A 21,902-nucleotide genomic window follows, 5' to 3' on the forward strand; every position below is an offset into this window, starting at 1 on the left:
TTTGACGTCTATGCAGAAGATATCACACTTAGTTATCATTCACAATGGTTAGCGTGGGTAGGTGAAAAACAATGATAAAAGCATGGTGGAACCATACAAGGTGGCGGCACGGTCACATACCTACAAAGATAAAGAAAAGTTCCATGTCGATGGACTAATGTCAAAATCATACTGCGCCGGAAGTTGAAGTGTCAAATGATTTTAAAAAAGTACCAATCACCTGATTTCCGGCAGTCAACTGTTACCGGTTCCGCTATGGATAAAAGTGAGCACCGAATTTGTTTTACGTGAGCACAATATCGAAATAATTTGGCTACCTTTGCAAAATTTCTGTTCAAATCAGCTTTGACAGTGATGTCGGTGTGCCTAACAAAAATTCAAAGAAGAAAGTGGTTTGTTATCGACGAGCTATCGAACTTATTGTTGGTTTATGTGCTTGCACAAATCACTCACAGAAGTTCTGCATTCACGAGCTCAAAATTGCTTCGTTCTGCGCATCTACGTCACACTTGACTGCTTCAGAGAATGAAAGAAAGAGAAAAAAACAAGAGCTAAAGGAAAATGTCGTAAAAATTGCCCATAAAAAACAGCTGAACTAATGTTTACATGTGCAATGCGCCACCTTCTCTTGTCCCATCATGATGCGCTTGTTATATAATTTTTAGCGGTTTCTTTACGGCGAGTGGTCGGTTTACTATAACGATAATTAATCGCGAACGGTCGATAACACACCGACAACAAACAACCCTTCAAAAACGCGAGTACTCTATAAATAATGTAAGGAATACTCCTTTGGGAGTATAGGACTGCTCCAAATCTAATCTGTATTCATACAAAAAATGTGCTCCAATTAACATTGCGATGTCCTAAGAGAGGAGTAGGTGATCCCACTCTCGCTTTGTTTGTGAGTATTCCATAGAGTACATATGTGAGAGTACTTTCCAAAGTACTTTCACTGTAGTACTCCATGGAGCACCCACAGAGGATCATATGCCAAAGTACTAAAGAGGAATTGTGTCGGAAAGAATTATCGAAGTCAATTTAATTTAAAATGAAAGTAAAGGACGAGGGGCAATACAACTTTTATATTTTATACTACGAATATTCTTATGTTATTTAGCATTTGCGTGAATAAAGAAACTAATATTTCTCTATACATACTTTAGTATGTATACATAAAACCAGTGCGCTGTTGCATTTTATCAGAGTTGCCATAGTAAAATTTTATTATCAGTTATTTGTATGCAATATTTTACTTTTGGCAACTCTGTTCGATCGTCATCGTGTTGTGATCACGGTCGTTAAAAAACGAGCATTGATCGGCTGATGGTGGTCCGCAAACGCATTGCAAAGGAGTATTGTTAGAGTACTCCAACATGAAGAAAATGGAACACGTAATCCAACAATTTTTGCAGGGAAGTAAAAAGTCGATAGCTCCTGTTTAATTTTTTTATAAGGGCCAGTTAATGGTGACTTACTAAACATATTTGAGTTGGAGAATTTATTAAATTTTTGTAGATTGCATTTATTGTTTTGGATACGTTTCACTCTCAATGATCCAGAGCTTTCCCGTGAGAATTGAGCGTGAGCCGGAGCTGTAAAACTCACTGAAAGAAGGCATATGATACGGTTATGGCGTAAGCGTTATGGTATGGCACCATTAATCAATTACATTGATTTCCATAAGGTTGTTTCGATCAGCTGTTTTATCTGGTTATGGATAAAGCTGCAGACATTGGTGCGTTATCGGTAACCTTATAACAGCTGATTCGACCAACCTTATGGAAATCAATGTAATCGATTATTGGTGCCATATCGTAACGCTAAGGTCGTAACCGTATCGTAGCCAACCAATTGATTTTTGGTTTTTCGCCATATCCATAACCTAAAAATATTTGAGTTGGTGAATTTAATAACTTTTCGTAGATTTTATTCATTGTATTGGATACGTTATGACTAGGAGACTCATTTTTTGTGGAAATTGTTTGTAATTTTATGCGTTTTTTTTCATATTTATGAAATTTTTACGATTTTTATGTTAAGGCACCATTAATCGAAAACAATGTATAGGGTTACGTTAGGGATACGATTACAGCGATACGACAAACGGCACCAATGACTCCGCTTTAAGTCACCATTAATTGGCCCTATAGATCATTGTTAATGAAACTAAGTGTGATATCTTCTGGATAGACGTCAAAATTCCAAAGTTATTGGATCACCTGATTTGTAATTGACTATCGCTGTCTCATTCTGTATCTCCTTCTATCACCCGCTGAAGATAGGCGGCACTATGCGCCGCCATATTGAACACCCTGTGAAAACGCTAAAAAGTAGACATATTGAACATCCTGTCAGGCAGTTGACAGATAAGATATCACACTTATGCCCCTATTGCCGTTAACAACTCAACTTATTTGGGTTGTAATTAAAACAACTCAACTTTAAGACAACTCAACTCCTGTTTGGTATTACGAATTACAACTTATTTCAGTTGAAGTTGAATTGAGTTGCCAACTTCAGAGAGTAATGATTTGACAGATAAATGAACAACTGATCAATTTGTGGCGGAAATTTAAGCATTTGTAAAAGTGATTTTGTTATTAAAAGCAAAACGTATATTATATGAAATCTATTTTATAATGGCAAAAATGTTGGTGATTGACATGTCGCGAATACCGAAAACATTCGCGTGATCATTCCAATCACTTGGAACTACCAAGCACCAAGTAAGAAAATGTTTAAGTGATAAATGAAGGGCTTCTAATGAAGTTATTTTGCAGATTTGAAAGGACACATTTTGCTCATTACTAAACAAAATTAAGACCATTTCCGCATACGCGTTCGTATTTTAAAATTATGCGCCACACTCCCATTCCTTGCTGACGGCAGCTATCAAATATGCTGTGGAAATGATTTTGGTGTTGGACTGGTTTTAGATATTCACCCCTATTACGGTTGTCAATAGTGAGAAAATTTGTGTCGACCCTCATGAATTGGCATCGGCGTTGTCAACGTCGATAACTATTGACGAGTATTGACGCTTTTTTGATATTGGCTAAAACAATGTTGAAGTTGTGTTGACGTGAAGCGACACAAAATTTGTCGACACAGTTTTTGGTGACGACAAGCGCGGCAATACAGAATTCAGCTATTAAAAATTAAAAAAATTAGTTTTTTTTATGATGTTTATGCCTCTTATTTATAAATTTTTTATTCAATTTCAGAAAATAATCAAAATAACCAACAGTCAGTTTAGTAGAATTGTGGTAATGTTCTAGGGCAGCGGTCGACTGCTAAAATACGTCCAAAAAACTCAGGAGAGGTACCAAAAGACACGTATTGACCTCGATTTTAATAATCCGAAGGCGGAATATAAAAATTTTACTTGCGTTATTTGCAAAAAAAAAAAAAAAAAAAAAGTTGTAAGCTTTCAAGTGGTTCATTAAAAGGTTTTTGTGAAATTTCAAGGATTTTTTATTTCTGCCTTCTAGGTCGATTCGGGTATTTTGATACCCCTCCCGAATTCGATTAAGTTTTCCATTAGTGCACCACGCTCTGGGAGGTAGGGAGTTGCTAATGGTGTACTAAAGAGAAATCCAATCATTTACAATATATTCACTAAAGTTCGTAAACAAATTCGTTGTGTGTATTTTGCCCGGAATGCTTAATTGTGCGCTAATAGATTTCAGCAGTTATTTAGATCCACAAATTCACTGTGGATAAGTACAAGTGTGTTGACATCTTTCTGACAGGCACTCGCTTAGGTTAGCATAACGGGAAAATCTGGGTTGCCATTGTTGTTTCGATTGAAAACGGTCAATTTCGGTTCTGTGCAGGGACATTAAAAATTGAAACAGGATTTATGTAGTCACAAAAGTGTTGCTCCTGTTTCACAGCATTTTAATTTTTTGCATGGCGAAAATTGTTCAGTTCAGTTATCAATTTTCATTGAAAATTTAACTCATTACATGAGGTTACTCCTCTACGTGTAAAAAGCATAGAAAAGGTAGAGTTTTTCAAATTATTGTGAACAACTTTTTAGAAACAACAACAAAGTATATCGGTAAAATATTTTCTATGATTTCTGAATTTCTGTTCCCAAGTTCATAATATTTGTCTAATACAATAATCAAGTAACAGCATTTTTAAATGAAAAAACAACAATGTTACACGTGTGGCGCTTTATATTTTGTTAAGTTTTTCTAGACTTTTTTGACTCTAATTTAAATAAATTTTGCTATGTCATGTTTCCGCATTGTTTGAGGCTAAACGTCTTCTATTATTTATATTTCCGTGGAAATATATGCAACTATTTCAACTGTAAATACCACAAAGTTTTATTGAACTATCAAATGCAACTCAGCTTAAAGTACTCGTACGTACCAAAAATGCAACTCTAAACCTGAGATTTGCAACAGGCGAGCGGCGCTGTTTGTATTTTTGACGTTTATCGCTTAGTTGACACACTCGGTATTGTACACGCACAAATTGTCCACTAAACAAAAAATTAACTCAATACAAAATGTAAATAAACAACTGTCAAAAATATAGCGATCGTATTTTTATCGATATCACGTCGACATCAATAAATTGCCTTAGTAAATACCAATTATGCATTGACGTGACATTGATGTTGATACGACGTGATGTCGACGACGATACGAAGTGATGGTTGACGTTGACAACCGTGATAGGGGTGATTATTGAGGAGCTTATTTGTGCGAATTGGATTAAAACCCAAACGGCAAAAATTGTCTTTTACTCTAAAACAGGATTCTGCATTAGTGTGTACAAAAAATGTGGCAAAATACAACAACCACATCGAATTAGATTTTACTAGAAACTAAATTTTTAATTTTTGTTTTCGGATTCTAAAATCGGAGGTCGAAACGCGTCTTTTAATACCAACTTTGAAAATGTTTGTTAAAAATTAGTTGGTGAACCGTCTTGTAAAATTTTAGCTTTTTTCAAAACAACTGCAAACTGCTTGTAATCAGTTGTAAGATTTTGACGTCTTTGACAACTACACTAACACAAGGTTGTAAACGGTAATGCCACAAAAAGTTGTTAGACTAGACAACTCAACCGACATTTTTTTTGACAGGTTGAGTTGTAATCTGTAATACCAAATTGCGAAATTTCAACCCAACCAGAGTTGAGTTGTAAACGGTGATAGGGGCATTAGTTTCATTCACAATGCTATAGATATCAAACCGATAACAAACCAATAGCAAGCTGGTAACATTTCGATAACAAATAACAGTGGACAGTGTCCATATTCCAATAAAAATTTAACTTGCAAATACAACCACGATGTGATTCATATGGATAAGTTTTTTGTCCGTCAATGTAAATTGGATCGTGGGTATTGATAACGTTTCTATTGATAACAAGCCGATAACACTTTGGTAATACACCCAATTGTCAGCGTCCATTTATTTTTGTTACTGTGCAAATCAATATCTTCCCCTGCGGGTAAGCGCTTGTAGAATATGCCCGCGGTAGGTATACCGGTCGCAAAAAGCGTCCAAAATACCACTGCTATCCAATCCATCAGCAAGGTGTCTTTCCTCAAAAGGGAGCAGTGTGAACGCGATGTATTCCCTGCGAAACCCTACCAAGGTCGTTAACAACTATACTCGCAGGGAGCAGGAAAAGCCAGTTGTGATCTGTATATTATGTATTATTGTATACACAAGTCACATCTCAAGTCAATCGGTTCGGGCCCTTGTAGGAGAATGCGAGGAGAGTTCACTCGTAGGTTCGCTCAGAGTAGACCATGACGTTTTTTTCCTGGGAGTGCATACCCAGGGGGATTCGGCCCTTTTTGCTTGTCTCAAAAACCTCAATAGTTGAAAACTGACCCTGAGGGGCATATGAAACGGTTGGCCACATGCCATATATGTGACAATCGGTGAAAACGTCGCTGAAGCGGAGATGCTTCAAGCGGCCTTAGGATACGTTAAGAAAGGATGCCTGACAGGATGCACATCCATAATTGTGACGGGAATTGAAGGTTCCTAGCATTGGGCAAAATTGTTTAGTGGAAACAATATCGAAGCAAAGACAGTTTGCTCTCAACAATGTATCATACATTATTGCAACGGCCGGGCAGAAAAGGTTGGTCACATTCCTGAATTGTGATAAGCACACACATATCTCATATAGATTATTTATTAAATTAGATATTGAGATAACAATAATCAATGAAAGAAGAATACTGATACAGGCTCAACTCACGGTGGAGATTCCGAGCAGCAGGGTGCCATTTTCCTAATCAAGGCTGGTTGACTTTGTCAGGCCGGTGATCAACGGATATTGATCCGTGTTTAAGCACACCATGGAGCTGGGTCATTCATGACAGGTGCCCCCGTAAACATTTACACACTCTGTGCAAGTCAATCTAGATTAGACATTATATCGTAGACTCGAATGGACAAGGCGAAATGGTTGCAATAACATTCCTTAATTGTAACACAGGCTATCCTGGTGCCCAGAAAAGGTTGTAAACATCCCTTAATACTTGTACTTAAGTTTTGGAATTGTATAATGTATCTGACGAGACAAAGCATTAGAACATGATGTAACGAACTATTTATGCTTAGATTAGAAAGGTAATGGAGCTCAAGGTGTGGTTACCTTGCAATAGGATGCCATTATCCATATAATGGAGAAGGGTTTAGATAAACCTTGTATCTAACCAAGGTAAGACTTTGTGATTGTACACCCGATTACAAGCTGACCCGACTGCAAGCCAACGATCGTGCAATCAAGTGTTTGGGTGAAAAACATGGAGCTGATCGTTGGGCCGCTGAACACGCAATTAGATCCATATATTTGACACCGTGAGGTTGAGGCAGATACTCACAATAAGCATATACATTAACCTGGGTCGATTTATATGGACGAAAGTTAACCGATATCGCGCCATCGATTTTTCGATAGGATTTGGGCTCAGGAAAAAAAAGTTCCATTACGCATACCCAAAAAAATAATTTTCGAGCCTGCGAAAAAAAAAATGGCGAGAAGGTCAAGTTTTCGACCGAAACACTCCCCAAAACCCAAAAAATATTTTTTTTTCAAAAAACTGTTGTAAAAACGTTGGCGATAACAGGTTTTTGAAAAAAAAAAAATAAATTTTTTTTTGGGTTTTGGGGAGTGTTTTGGTCGAAAAATTAGCCCTTTCGCCATGTTTTTTTTTTTTAGGCTCGAAAATTACTTTTTCTCGATGGCGCGATATCGTTTAATAAATCGACCCAGTCTAATACATTCTAATATACATATCTATATATATAAAAGGAAAAGCTAAAATGTGTGTTAGTTGGTCGCCGGTGCATTGTTTACTATATAGTGACATGAGTTAATAGCCGTGTTTTTTTTACACGTAAACGTCTATACGCTTAAACTTTATATGGACTGCTAAGCGACAAACTTTAAATACACCTCTGAAATTGCTGCGCATAAAATTTGTCCTACTAAATTTCAATACGCATTATACTCAGATGTAACTGAAATATGTGTCTTTGTTTCACCCTCTACATTAATTCTATGTATTCTATGTGTGTCCACAATTCATCGCAACTGATTTAGCTATATGTTATACCCTATGGCCATCAGAGGGTTGTGTCTCCGCTTTTCGGTACACCCTGTGGCTGTACCTAGTTATTTAACCACTGCCGCTAGATGTGTCTCGTAAGCATTATCTAAGCGAGGATAGGCGTTTTTTTCACGCGCAAACGTAAACGTATACGCGTGTATAAAAAAACACGGCTAATAATACCCACATACCTATTTACATACGTCCTATTCGATTTTCCTGAAATTTGAAATTAGGCGGAAAAAGCTTGTTAAAATGTATGTATATAGACCAAATTTAGGGCAGAACAACGTCTGCCGGGTCTGCTAGTATATATATATATATAATTGTGCAAATCAAACGTCAAATCTTTCAACCATATAAATAGTTAGCTAATCGAATTTTTTTTTTAACTTTTCAATATTTATAACATACTTTTTATCTATGATAAGGATATTGGATTATAGCTCAGCGGTCGTCTATCTGCTGCGATCGACAATCACAACAGGAAGGAATAATTCCACAGGTGTGGAACTGGGGGAAAGGACGAAAAAATTTGTATTGCCTCAATCCCTAAATTGTTTAAGTTCTGAGGATGTTCTTCTGTTTATTTCATATTTTGCACATTGGCAACCACGAAGTACAATGACAAGGCCTATATTAGCATGTGTTGTTGGGAAAAGTGGCTGGAATATTATTATCCTAAGTGCGAGCTTCATCTCTGCCTCTGTTTAAGAGGACAGCACTCTGAGAACATTGGTTACCAGGTCGTGCTTTTCGTTCTGACAGAAGTTTGAAACCTTCCGTGTGCCCTTTGATCCAACTTGATCGTTCCTGGGAAGTTTCTTTCCGGGATGTGGACCAGGGACCGATCTATTCGAACAAATTCTATTCACGGTCTGATGTGCCTGTAATTTGGGACATATGTGGCCCTTTGCCTAGATTAGTATTTACGATACTTTTTCCTGGGAAAGGGACCCGGGACCGATCTTTTCGAACAAATTCTGTTCTTGGTGCGTTTTACCTGAAATTGGGCAAATGGATAGCCCTTTACCTAAATTAGTATTTATGACACTTTTTTCGGGAAATGAACTGGGGGCGGGACTGGGACTGGGAAAAAGGGATGGAGAAGAACTGTTGAATAAATAACTCCAATATTGAATAATGGAAAAATGGCCTTTATTAAAGTACTTCACAATAACACTTATACTTTTCAACTAGCTGGCTTAATAACCAAAATGATAGCTTAAATGAAACTGACTTTCAAAATAATACTGCTATGGCTCGCTAGATAGCGTCTTATTCGAAACTGCTTGATAGCTCAAATCAAACTGAATTCCAGCGCCTCTACATTTGCTGCCTTTTATACTCTCTGATTTCAACGTTCGCATCTTCTAGGCGCTTCCATTTCCAGAATCTACTAATTGCCATCAGCTCTCAAACTTCTCAGCTGTAACTACAATTGCACGATTTTATAGCTTCTCTAATTGCATACTTTCAGGAGTATCTCAGATATATGCATGTGTTTGTGCATTGATTCTCCGCTGCTCGTATACGTACATGGTACATATGTGTAGACGCAATTATTTTTTTCATTTTTGTCGATACATAATTGCCGTCATCCGGTGGCAAAGTCCTGAGCCAGATAAATAATTTTGCATGTAAATGCAACAACAACGATTTGAGCCAGATAAATCCAGATAGAAGTCTGGTTCAATTTGTGAGCCAGATAATTTGTTAATTACTTCTTTTTAGGTTGGCAACGCGGCCTTTAATAAACCTACTTTTTCAAAAATAGATGTCGCTGCTTAGCCTTTCGCCGTATGAGTTAAATGAAAAACAGCGGCGAAATCTGTCACATTTCACGTGCGCGAAAATTTCACGACATCTGCTTTTCAAGTCTCTCAATGATCCAGAGCATTCCCGTGAGAAGTAAGCGTGAGCCGGAGCTGTAAAACTCACTGGAAGACGGCAAATGATTGATCTATGGATGTGCATGATATCACTGTTTAGCATCGGCTTAGAGGTAGCAGCACGCCTAAAGCCGGGGTTACTCACGAACGTACGTAGAAAAAACGTGTCAGCTGACACGACCTATCTTATGAGTGTGCAATGTAAACGAAAACTCACCGACGTGCAACGCCCGTACGTACGTAGTCCGGAACGTAGAAATCAAAACAATTTTGATTTTTTCCGTAAGAACGTGTCAGCTGATCGCTCTCTCACTAGACAGAGTTGCCTAGTAAACTTTTGTGCGCTAATTTTTGACCGTTTGCAATTTTATGCAAAAACGCCTAATTAAAGTTTGAAAAATTGTGAAAATAATTCGAAATAAATATGGAAAAGTGCTGATTATAAATATTTAATCTATTTATACTTATTTAATAGTATTCCGGCCTTTTACAATATCAAAAATTAAATTGGAAAAAGTTGATGTTTCCATAAGCATACATGCAAAATGGTCAATGGCAACAGTGCTTATCTGTAAACAATACACACACAAATATCTTATGTACATGTACACAGACGCACACATTGATTCCTACGGGCTTGAGAGTTCGGTCAAACGTGCTTCGTACGACAAACGTCCTTACGTACGGTACACGTCGGTGGATAACTGCCGCATTAGTTTTGCTAATATTCGTAACAATATGAAAATAAAAATGGCTTCTCCCATCATAGCTTATAGCGAGAACTCCGCCGTCAGCATAAGTACTTAATTATCACAGAATTATATTTTGTTTTGAAATAATATTTGATACATACAAAGTGGGAGGGACTGCATACTTATTATAGCCGCTTTGAGCAGGAGTCTTAGCCGCGGCCAGAAGAAATTTTATGTTGAAGTTAATCACAATACACTTTTTTGAATGAAAGTTATAGCAAAACAAGTAAAGGTGTCTAAGTTTGGGTGTAAACGAACATCATATACTCAGCGTGAGCTTCAATTGTGCATTTCATTTCAGATAAATTACTTTTCTACATAACACGTGGCACCGCCCGTTTAACAAAGAATGTCTCCACATTTCCTCTTACAATAAAACTTGATAAGTTAAATATCATTGATTCAAAACTAGTTTTTGCAAAGATATAGCTTATTTTATTCGTCCACGACCCTTTAAAAAATCTTTTATATAAAAGTGGGCGTAGTCCTTAACCGATTTCGTTAATTTTTCTTCAAAGCATTCCTTATAGTAAAGGCAACCTCTCTGCCAAATTTTGTTACTTACGATAGGTTTAACGACTTTTGATTTATGATTAATAATATTTCGTCGCTTGGCGCGCAATACCGCGCGTTCGCAAAGCGCAATACCGCGTATATACCAAAATTTCCAAAATCGAGATTTCGTTACCCCGACTAGGACTCATCGCCCTTAATGTATTTACGTTAAAACTCCGCCGTTTTTATCAACAAAACCGAAATAAAAATCAAAAGCAATACCGCGTATAAAATTAAAAAAAAAAAATTTGGGCGCAATATGTATTTCTTCGGTAGATGCGACCGTGCTAGTCTCTAGGACCGAATGAAGGACAGTCTCCGCAAGGAGCTACTCATTGTATGACAAATTTTGAACGATCAGAGAGAAATTGAGCCATGCTACATTGAAATGCCATGCTTTTTTGGCCCCGGGAAAAACCTCGAATGACTCCAGTACATATACCAAGCTACCGGTGGAGGTGCAGATTTTGTACGTACGTATTTGTCTTTTTTTTCAGTAGAAGCATGCGTATATATGTGTGTCAGGGGGTTAAAACGACATAAAAAGAAGAAATACCTACTCGTAGATGAAGGCTATTACGATCAATACATCGTACAATTGTTTGTATGCCCCTTTAAAAATCAAATATTTCTGTTGAAATAGTAAAAAAAAATTTACTTTTACTTATTTTCAGCAAGTAATTCGAAGCCAGAATTTCGGCTGTTAAAAAACTGAAAAATGTTTACTTAAAAATAATTGATCATGAAATACTTATAGCTTCAAAGCACAGTAAAATATTTTCAGGTTTTTTTTTCTGCTGACGACGACAGCTCGCATCCATTCAAGTTACATCTGAAGTAAAATGAAAAAAAAAAAACAAATTTGTTTGCTTTGTTTTTTTCTGTTGCTGAAATATTTTCCAACTTTAAATTCATGCAATTTTGTAATACTGAAAATTAGTTCAGCATTTTCAAAGCCTGGAATAAATCACTCCAATATTCAGTATTGCAAACTGGTTTTTATTTAGATTACTTTGGGAGTAGTACTTCACAATTATACTTCACAACCAATAGCGTGTTTAAATCAAAACTGATTAATGATTGCTCAGCTTGCGCTGCTTTTATGCTCTCTTTTGCTTCGTTCGCATATTTCTCCTAAGCTCTAGACGTTTCACCTTCTAGAACTTTTGTATCTCCTGCTTGGTTACCATCTATATACATGTATATTCGTAGTTTATGTTTTCTGCTGCAATATGCGTGTGTATATGTGAGTAACTACTTCGGCTGATGACTACATGTGTGTGTGGAATGAGATATCTCTTCGTCGCCTTCTTCGGCTGCTTTATTGTTGTTGTGCATTTATTTAGTAGCAGCTTAGTGATGCTAATATTCGTCACAATATTATTTTAATAAGAAAGAGGTACAAGTTCTATATGCTAGTTAACACGTTCACATATGTATGTCCATCCCAAGAAGCCCGATCATTAGTTGTCAAAACTTTCGGTCGGTTATCTTACGAGTCTTTTGATATTTCTTGTTTATTTCGTGTTTCCATCTAGTTGTGAAACCCGACAATCAACTCTAGGGTTTGCAAAATGTATCAAAATCTCTAGAATTTAATTAAAAGAATATTTTGAGAGAAATTGAAACAACTCGACATCAGGATGAACAGACGGAGGAATTGCAAACATTGAGTTTTTGGAACGACGTCAATAAAAGGTACAACACCGTCCCTCTTGGAATAACAACAAATAATTTGAACAAAAATGGTTTCATACTAAATCAAGATGTAACTAAGACTACAGATCCAGCTAAGATACAAGCTGACCAACAGTGAATGAATGTCGATAGATTTCCATTTAATTGTGTGACATGAACTCGCTTGAAACATTTGGATAAGTGTGATATCTTCTGCCTAGACTTCAAAAGTACAAATAGTATGGGTCACCTGACTTTTAAAGAGACTACCGTGATCTCATCCTGTATCTCTTTCTATCACCCGCTGAAGATAGCCAGCCCACCGTGTGCGTCGCCATATTGAACATCCTGGGGCCGAATCGTAATCAGAGCTGGGTAAATTCAATTCCATTACATTACCCATTACATTCCTCAGTAATTAGAAAAAGTAATCAATTCCTTTCCTCCACAGCAAAGGAATTCATTACATTTCAATTCCTCAAAAAAAAAAAAAAAAACCAAAAGAAATTTCGTTTTTTGAAGCTCGAGTGCAAAAAAATTTTTGTTTGTAATTGAAAAAAAAAAAAAACTTTCCCAGAACTTTCGAAAGGAATAGAAAATGTAATCGAAATTTCTTTTAATTTATTACAAGGAATGGAAAAAGTACTTTCGAATTTCCCAAGTACTTTTTCCATTCCTTGTAATATAATTGAAAGAAATTTCAATTACATTTTCCATTCCTTTCGAAAGTACTGGGGCAGAAATACATTTGAGCAAAGTATTTTTTTTTTTTTTCAATTACAAACAAAACATTTTTTGTACTCGAGCCTCAAAAAATGAAATTTCTTCTGGTATTTTTTTGAGGAATTGAAATGTAATCAATTCCTTTGCTGTGAAGGAATTTGAACATCCTGTCAGATATCACAATTGTTTTGTACACAATGGCTTGCATTTCAAAGTATCATTTAGCGTGTTTTTCTAACGAAATCAATTTTGTTTACTTACTCAATCAATTTGGTTGTTGTTGGGAGTCACCTGGAGTCAAAATGATTTTGCTGGGCGTCATCCGTAGTCAAAAGAGCCATTGAGCGAGCATCCTTGATATACAACTTTGCCTCTATCGCCTTGGTGCATACCTTCACTTATATTTATATGTAACGAAAGCTATGCAATTCTTGATCCTTTGTGAACAGGTTTTTGCATTGCTCTATTTTTAGAAACATCAACTTACTATGAATGGTAATTGTTATTGTTGCTATCTATCCCTATCCCTATCTCTATTCCTATCCCTATCTCTATTCCTATCCCTTTCTCTATCACTATCAATATCTCTTTTCCTTTCCCATCGCTATGTCTATCCATATTCCTATCCTTCTATTCCTATTTTTATTCCTTTCCCTATCTCTACCAATATCTCTATTCTTATTCCCATCCCTATCCCTATCACATACCCCAAACTCTATCACTTACGCCTTTCTCTAACCCTATCCCCAGCCATACTCCATATAAATTTACTTTTGATAGTTTTCCGTGTAACATTCCCAAGCTTATGGTGGTTGGCTAATACTTCTCGCCTATAACTTTTGCTAACGTCAATTAAAATTGCTGGACGCTAATCTGTAAATTTATTTACATTTTTTATCACACTTATAGGCAAGATAATGTATACATACATATTAACGGATAAAATAAAAATGTGACATTTCTCAATCGTACATTGACGTAAACAGAGAACGCAAGCAAGTATTCCGACAATTTTGAACAGATCGTAAATTTATTTACTTGGTTTGACGGCGGCGAGCTCTCTATTCGAGCCGCTGCATTTAAAGACATCCACATTTATATATGAACCGAAACAAATAGATTCATCAATATGAAGGGATGGCTACGAATATCTTTCATATTGTGCATATGTGGCTTTGCACATGAACTACGTCCTAATGAACCATATGTTACAGAGTTCTTGCTTGGTTACGGACGAAATCTTACACAGGATGAGGTATGTACACATGTCTCACATTAATAATATTAATCATTTTTATGTCTTAGTTGAGCCGAGAGATTTATCCTGTTTCGACGTATTCCTATCTAGCAACACTCGTTCTAGTATTCCTCATTACAGACTTCCTAAGGTAAGTTAAAAATGTTTATAAATACGAAATATGCTAGCTTCCGTAAGGCTTAAGCGTTTTATATAACAGTCCATTTTTATACTCAGTTGAGCAGAGCTCACAGAGTATATTAACTTTGATTGGATAACGGTTGGTTGTACAGGTATAAAGGAATTGAGATAGATATAGACTTCCATATATCAAAATCATCAGTATCGAAAAAAAATTTTATTGAGCCATGTCCGTCCGTCCGTCCGTCCGTCTGTCCGTTAACACGATAACTTGAGTAAATTTTGAGGTATCTTGATGAAATTTGGTATGCAGATTCCTGGGCACTCATCTCAGATCGCTATTTAAAATGAACGATATCGGACTATAACCACGCCCACTTTTTCGATATCGAAAATTTCGAAAAACCGAAAAAATTCGATAATTTATTGCCAAAGGCGGTTAAAGCGATGAAACTTGGTAGATGGGTTGACGTTATGACGCAGAATAGAAAATTAGTAAGATCTTGGACAATGGGCGTGGCACCGCCCACTTTTACAAGAAGGTAATTTAAAAGTTTTGCAAGCTGTAATTTGGCAGTCGTTGAAGATATCATGATGAAATTTGGCAGGAACGTTACTACTATTACTGTTATGTGCTAAATAAAAATTAGCAAAATTGGATGAAGAACACGCCCACTTTTTAAAAAAAATTTTTTTTAATTCAAATTTTAACAAAAAATTTAATATCTTTACTGTATATAAGTAAATTAAGTCAAAATTCAACTCCAGTAATGATATGATGCAACAAAATACAAAAATAAAAGAAAATTTCAAAATGGGCGTGGCTCCGCCCATTTTCATTTAGTTTGTCTAGAATACTTTTAATGCCATAAGTCGAACAAAAATTTACCAATCCTTCTCAAATTTGGTAGGGGCATAGATTCTATGACGGTAACTGTTCTCTGTGAAAATGGGCGAAATCGGTGGAAGTCACGCCCAGTTTTTATACACAGTCCACCGTCTGTCCTTCCGCTCGGCCGTTAACACAATAACTTGAGCAAAACCCGATATATCTTTACTAAACTTAGCCCACGTACTTATCTGAACTCACTTTATCTTGGTATAAAAAATGGCCGAAATTCGACCATAACCACGCCCATTTTATCGATTTCGAAAATTACGAAAAATGAAAAAAATGCCATAATTATATACCAAATACGAAAAAAGGGATGAAACATGGTAACTGGATTGGTTTATTGACGCAAAATATAACTTTGGAAAAAACTTTGTAAAATGGGTGTGACACCTACCATATTAAGTAGAAGAAAATGAAAAAGTTCTACAAGGCGAAATCAACAGCCCTTGGAATTTTGGCAGGAATACTGCTAGTGGTATTGCATATATAAATAAATTAGCAGTACCCGACAGATGATTTTCTGGATCACCTGGTCCACATTTTGGTCGATATCGCGAGAACGCCTTCACATATACATCTAAGGGCCACTCACTTTTAAAACCCTCATTAATACCTTTAATTTGATATCCATATCGTACAAACACATTTTAGAGTCACCCCTGGCCCACCCTAATGGCGATATCTCGAAAAGGCGTCCACCTATAGATCTAGTGCCCACTCCCTCTTAAAATGCTCAGTAGCACCTTTCGGTTGATACCCATATCGTACAAACATTCTAGAGTCACCCCTGGCCCACCCTAATGGCGATATCTCGAAAAGGCATCCACCTATAGACCTAATGTCCACTCCCTCTTAAAATGCTCAGTAACACCTTTCGTTTGATACCCATATCGTACAAACATTCTAGAGTCACCCCTGGCCCACCCTAATGGCGATGTCTCGAAAAGGCGTCCACCTATAGACCTAATGCCCACTCCCTCTTAAAATGCTCAGTAACACCTTTCGTTTGATACCCATATCGTACAAACATTCTAGAGTCACCCTTGGTCCACCTTTATGGCGATATCTCGAAAAGGCGTCCACCTATAGAACTAAGGATTACTCCCTTTTAAAATACTCATTACCACCTTTCGTTTGATACCCATATCGTACAAACACATTCTAGAGTCACCCTGGCCCACCCTAATGGCGATATATCGAAAAGGCGTCCACCTATAGACCTAATGCCCACTCCCTCTTAAAACGCTCAGTAACACCTTTCGTTTGATACCCATATCGTACAAACATTCTAGAGTCACCCTTGGTCCACCTTTATGGCGATATCTCGAAAAGGCGTCCACCTATAGAACTAAGGATTACTCCCTTTTAAAATACTCATTACCACCTTTCATTTGATACCCATATCGTACAAACACATTCTAGAGTCACCCCTGGCCCACCCTAATGGCGATATCTCGAAAAGGCGTCCACCTATAGACCTAATGCCCACTCCCTCTTAAAATGCTCAGTAACACCTTTCGTTTGATACCCATATCGCACAAACACATCCTAGAGTCACCCCTGGCCCACCCTAATGACGATATCTCGAAAAGGCGTCCACCTATAGACCTCGTGCCCACTCCCTCTTAAAATGCTCAGTAACAGCTTTCGTTTGCTACCCATATCGTACAAACATTCTAGAGTCACCCTTGGTCCACCTTTATGGCGATATCTCGAAAAGGCGTCCACCTATAGAACTAAGGATTACTCCCTTTTAAAATACTCATTACCATCTTTCATTTGATACCCATATCATACAAACACATTCTAGAGTCACCCCTGGCCCACCCTAACGGCAACATTTCGAAAAGGCGTCCACCTATAGACCTAATGCCCACTCCCTCTTAAAATGCTCAGTAACACTTTTCGTTTGATACCCATATCGTACAAACATTCTAGAGTCACCCCTGGCCCACCCTAATGGCGATATCTCGAAAAGGCGTCCACGTATAGACCTAATGCCCACTCCCTCTTAAAATGCTCAGTAACACCTTTCATTTGATTCCCATATCGTACAAACACATTCTAGAGACACCCCTGGTCCACCTTTATGGCGATATCTCGAAACGTCGTCCACCTATGGAACTAAGGATCACTCCTTTTCAAAATACTCATTAACAGCTTTCATTTGATACCCATATCGTACAAACATATTCTAGAGTCACCCCTGGTCCACCTTTATGGCGATTTCTCGAAAAGGCGTTCACCTATAGAACTAAAGCCCATTCCCTTTTAAAATACTCATTACCACCTTTCATTTGATACCCATATCGTACAAACACATTCTAGAGTCACCCCTGGTCCACCTTAATGGCGATATCTCGAAAAGGCGTCCACCGATAGACCTAAGGCCCACTCCCTCTTAAAATGCTCAGTAACACCTTTCATTTGATACCCATATCGTACAAACAAATTCTAGAGTCAGCCCTGGTCCACCTTTATGGCGATATCCCTAAATGGCGTCCATCCATAGAACTATGGCCTACTCTCTCTTAAAATACTCTTTAATACCTTCCATTTATACACATGTCATACAACCACATTCCAGGGTTACCCTAGGTTCATTTTCCTACATGTTGATTTTCCTTATTTTGTCTCCATAGCTCTCAACTGAGTATGTAATGTTCGGTTCACCCGAACTTAGCCTTCCTTACTTGTTTGTGTAGATTTTGAATTTTAAGGGTCAGTTAAACTTCCTTAACCCTAACGCCATAGTCGTAACCATACCCATATCCATTGTGATCGATTAATGATGCCATAACCTTAAACAGCTGACATTTTCATAAAAATGAGGAAAACGCAAAAATTACAAACATATTCCACAAACAATAAGTCTCTTAGTCAAAAAGTATGCAAAACAATGCACAAAATCTACAAAAAGTTATTAAATTCACCAACTCAAATATTTTTAGGTTATGGATATGGCGAAAAACCAAATACCAATTGGTTGGCTATGATATGGTTATGGCTTTAGCGTTATGGTATGACACCATTGATCGATTACATTGATTTCCATAAGGTTGGTTCGATCAGCTGTTTTATCTGGTTATAGATAAGTCACCTTAAATTGGCCCTTTAACTATCAATTACTTTTTAATTTTGGCTGAACTTCAAAAAATCCACCAGTGTATCGACTTGTCTGAAAGATGCCTAATAGAAACAAGAACGTGTGGAGGAGTAGGATGTAAGGGGAGAATGTTGAATGTGGAGAGCAAGGAGAAGAAGGGGGTTAAATAAAAAAAAACGAAGGAGTGTAGAAGGAATCGAAAAGTGAGAGAGGCCCCGGGAGCAGGAAGCCGAAAACGAGCGGAAGGGAAAGGAAAAGAAAAGGCGGTGAGAAAAAGGACGGGAAAGGGCAAATAAAAGGAGAAGGAGCAGCATAGACGTGGAAAATGAAGAGGACCGCTAAAGGGAAAGAGAGGAATGAAAGCAAAGAAAGAAGGATAAAGAAAAGGAAATACCGAAATACACCGGAGACGAACTTGACAGAGGTCTAGGGAAGGAAAAAAAGAAGAAGAATGGAAGCAGTGAGGGAAAAAGCAAGAAAGGGTGCAATGAAAACGTGGCCACCGTGGTGTGATGGTAGCGTGCACCGCCTCCCACACCGTATGCCCTGGGTTCACACCCCGGGCAAAGCAACATCAAAATTTTAGAAATAAGGTTTTTCAATTAGAAGACAATTTTTCTAAGCGGGGTCGCCCCTCGGCAGTGTTTGGCAAGCGCTCGGAGTGTATTTCTGCCATGAAAAGCTCTCAATGGAAACTCATCTGCCTTGCAAATGCCGTTCGGAGTCGGCATAAAACATGTAGGTCCCGTCCGGCCAAGTTGTAGGGAAAATCAAGAGGAGCACGACGCAAATTGGAAGAGAAGATCGGCCTTAAATCTCTTCGGAGGTTATCGCACCTTACATTTATTAAATTTTTTTTATTTATTTATTTTACACCACAGGGAAGCGAATCAGGGACTTGGTTATTCAGTGAATGCAGCAAACATTCGAGTTCATTAAAGAGTCAGAAAGGAGCTCTAAATTAGGCTTTACGATATCTAAGAGCTTTTTAAGGAGTCAAAAATTTCGCTGTGGTCGTCCGATATGACTGTTAATAATATTTCATATGAGCCTGAATAGAAGACATATGTGACAGAATTTTTTTCAATAAGTAAATAAGTGTTATATTTGGGGTATTCACGTGACGCCTGGCTTACATACTTATATATGTATGTCCTCAAGTGATTATATTTTTAAACAATTAAAAAAAAAATACGCTGGAGACAAATAATTTTTAAGCATATAAGTTTATAATGAGGTGACGTGAATACCCCCATTTTATAATCGTTTATGTCGAGGCGGCCGTCGTGGTGTCGAGGTAATGTGTTGGCCTCACAAACCAAAGTTCCCCGACTCAAGTCATGGGACAGTTAACGTCAAACAACTTTAGAAGTTTTTCTAAAACGGGGTTCGCTTTCGTAATTGGCAAGCACTTCGGCTGTATTTCAGTCGTGTGTTAAATATTCCTCATATTTTCTTATGAACGCATGTTTGTCCGCATAATCTTAATATATATAAATTTCGTGTCGCGTTGTTTGTCCGCGATGGACTCCTAAGCTACTTCAACGATTTCAATCAAATTTGCACACCGTATGCAGTTTGATCCAACTTAAGCCTATCTTTCAGCGTCCCTTTGAGCTTTCATTCCGGTAAGCGGACCAGGGACCGGTATATTGGAACAATTTCTAACCACGGTTCGATTTGCATAAAATTTCTTGGTTCGATTTACCTGAAATTGGGCATGTAGGTAGCCCTTTGCCTAGGTTAGTATTTATGACATTTTTTTCGGGAAATGGAGCGGAAAAGAAGTGAGGGAAAGACGGAGAGGGAGAAGAGACGCAGAGGGAAGAGTGAATAAAAAGATAAAGAAAATGAGAGAGAGGGGAAGGGAGAGTAAGAGGTGAAAACTGCTTAAAAGTTATGCAGATAGCCCAAAGATAGGATAGAACAACGTCTGCCGGATCTGCTAGTGAGTTATAAAAATTGTGCACAAAATAGGAGGAAAAAGACAAAAAAGCAGAAGCATCCGCTATCATGCCACTTTAACACTTCATCCTTCGTTTATGTTAGCCATAGAATATATTGTTTAAGGGCTGTGGTTGGAGGGTTGCACCTGTAGTATCCAGACACTAATTACGGAAAATACCCGTGCGCGACTAATTGGTATCCTTGTGCGTATCAAGTTTACCTAGCGAATACAGTAGTGACCACGTAAAAAATCGCAGCTGTGATGTTAAATTTACCAGGTGTTTCTATTTTGAACTCTTATCTGTATTTGGCGATTTCAAGACTAGTTGCAAAACGGGTATGACTATGCCAAATAACTTTGAGCAACATCAATCGCATCGTAAGCTCTGCTCTTTCCTGAAAAAGAGAAAGTCGAAGTTCTTGCTGTTATAAAACAAAATAAAATAATTAAAAAAAAAATTTTAGTTAAACGGTTTTATTGAAAACAACACTTACATGAAGTAATAATAATGCTAAAAGCTAGAAAATAGTTAGGTAGGTCCTAGGTACTAGTCATCCCACTCCTCATCAATCTAGGGCGTTGATCAGTTAATTAAATAAAAGCGTTGTGCGCGTGAAATTTGTAAAAATGTGAGGCGTAGCATAACCTGATTAAGGCTCAGTTGGTCTTACTTATGACTATCAATAGAAATTTTACGCGTCAAACGCTTTTATTTAATTGTCTGATCAACACCCTCGATCGATGAGGAGTGTGATGACTAGTACCTAGGACCTACCTAATTATTTTCTAGCTTATAGTATTATTATTACTTCAAGTAAGTATTGTTTTCAATTAAACCGTTTAACTTAATTTTGTTTTTTAATTATTTTATTTTAAAGTTTTTAGTCTTTATTTAATTGTCTATTATTTCTCATTCTATTTAGTTCATTTAGTGACTCATTATTACAAGGACTCTTTCCTGACAATTTGTTACAATCTAAGTTCTCAATACATAATCCTTCCAAATACTTTATTGGACTCTGCGCCACGCATGCTTGTCCCTCCTCGAACTCCAAAATATTTTGATGTCACTTCTACCGGACTGTATGTATTATTTGTTCCAAATATGAGTCAAATCGGACATCATAGGTCGCTTTCTATTCATGTATGTATTATATGTTGCAAATATAGACCAAATCGGACCACAAATACGATTTTTTTGAATATCTCCATCCTTGCGTCACCTAGTGGCGACTTTTTTCATAGGTCGCCTTCTATTCTTGTATGTATTATGTGTTCCAAATATGAGCCAAATCGGACTACAAATACGATTTTTTGGAATATCTCGATCCTTGCGCCACCTGGCGGCGATTTTTTCTTATTATTGCATTGTCATC

General features: G+C 37.3%; 1 protein-coding gene across 1 annotated transcript in view; it reads left to right on the forward strand.

The window, feature by feature from the left end:
• The window catches only part of LOC137253266 (thiamine transporter 1-like), a 38,516-nt gene that overhangs the window by 3,459 nt on the left and 13,155 nt on the right, over nt 1-21,902 (forward strand). The window contains exons 2-3 of the mRNA XM_067789883.1: nt 14,109-14,454; nt 14,505-14,587. Coding sequence (XP_067645984.1) covers nt 14,329-14,454; nt 14,505-14,587 — 209 coding nt within the window. The 5' untranslated portion in view covers nt 14,109-14,328. The remainder of the gene's footprint in view (nt 1-14,108; nt 14,455-14,504; nt 14,588-21,902) is intronic.

The sequence above is a fragment of the Eurosta solidaginis genome, chromosome 1 (assembly GCF_040869045.1).
Source record: "Eurosta solidaginis isolate ZX-2024a chromosome 1, ASM4086904v1, whole genome shotgun sequence".
NCBI classification, from domain to species: Eukaryota; Metazoa; Arthropoda; class Insecta; order Diptera; family Tephritidae; genus Eurosta; species Eurosta solidaginis.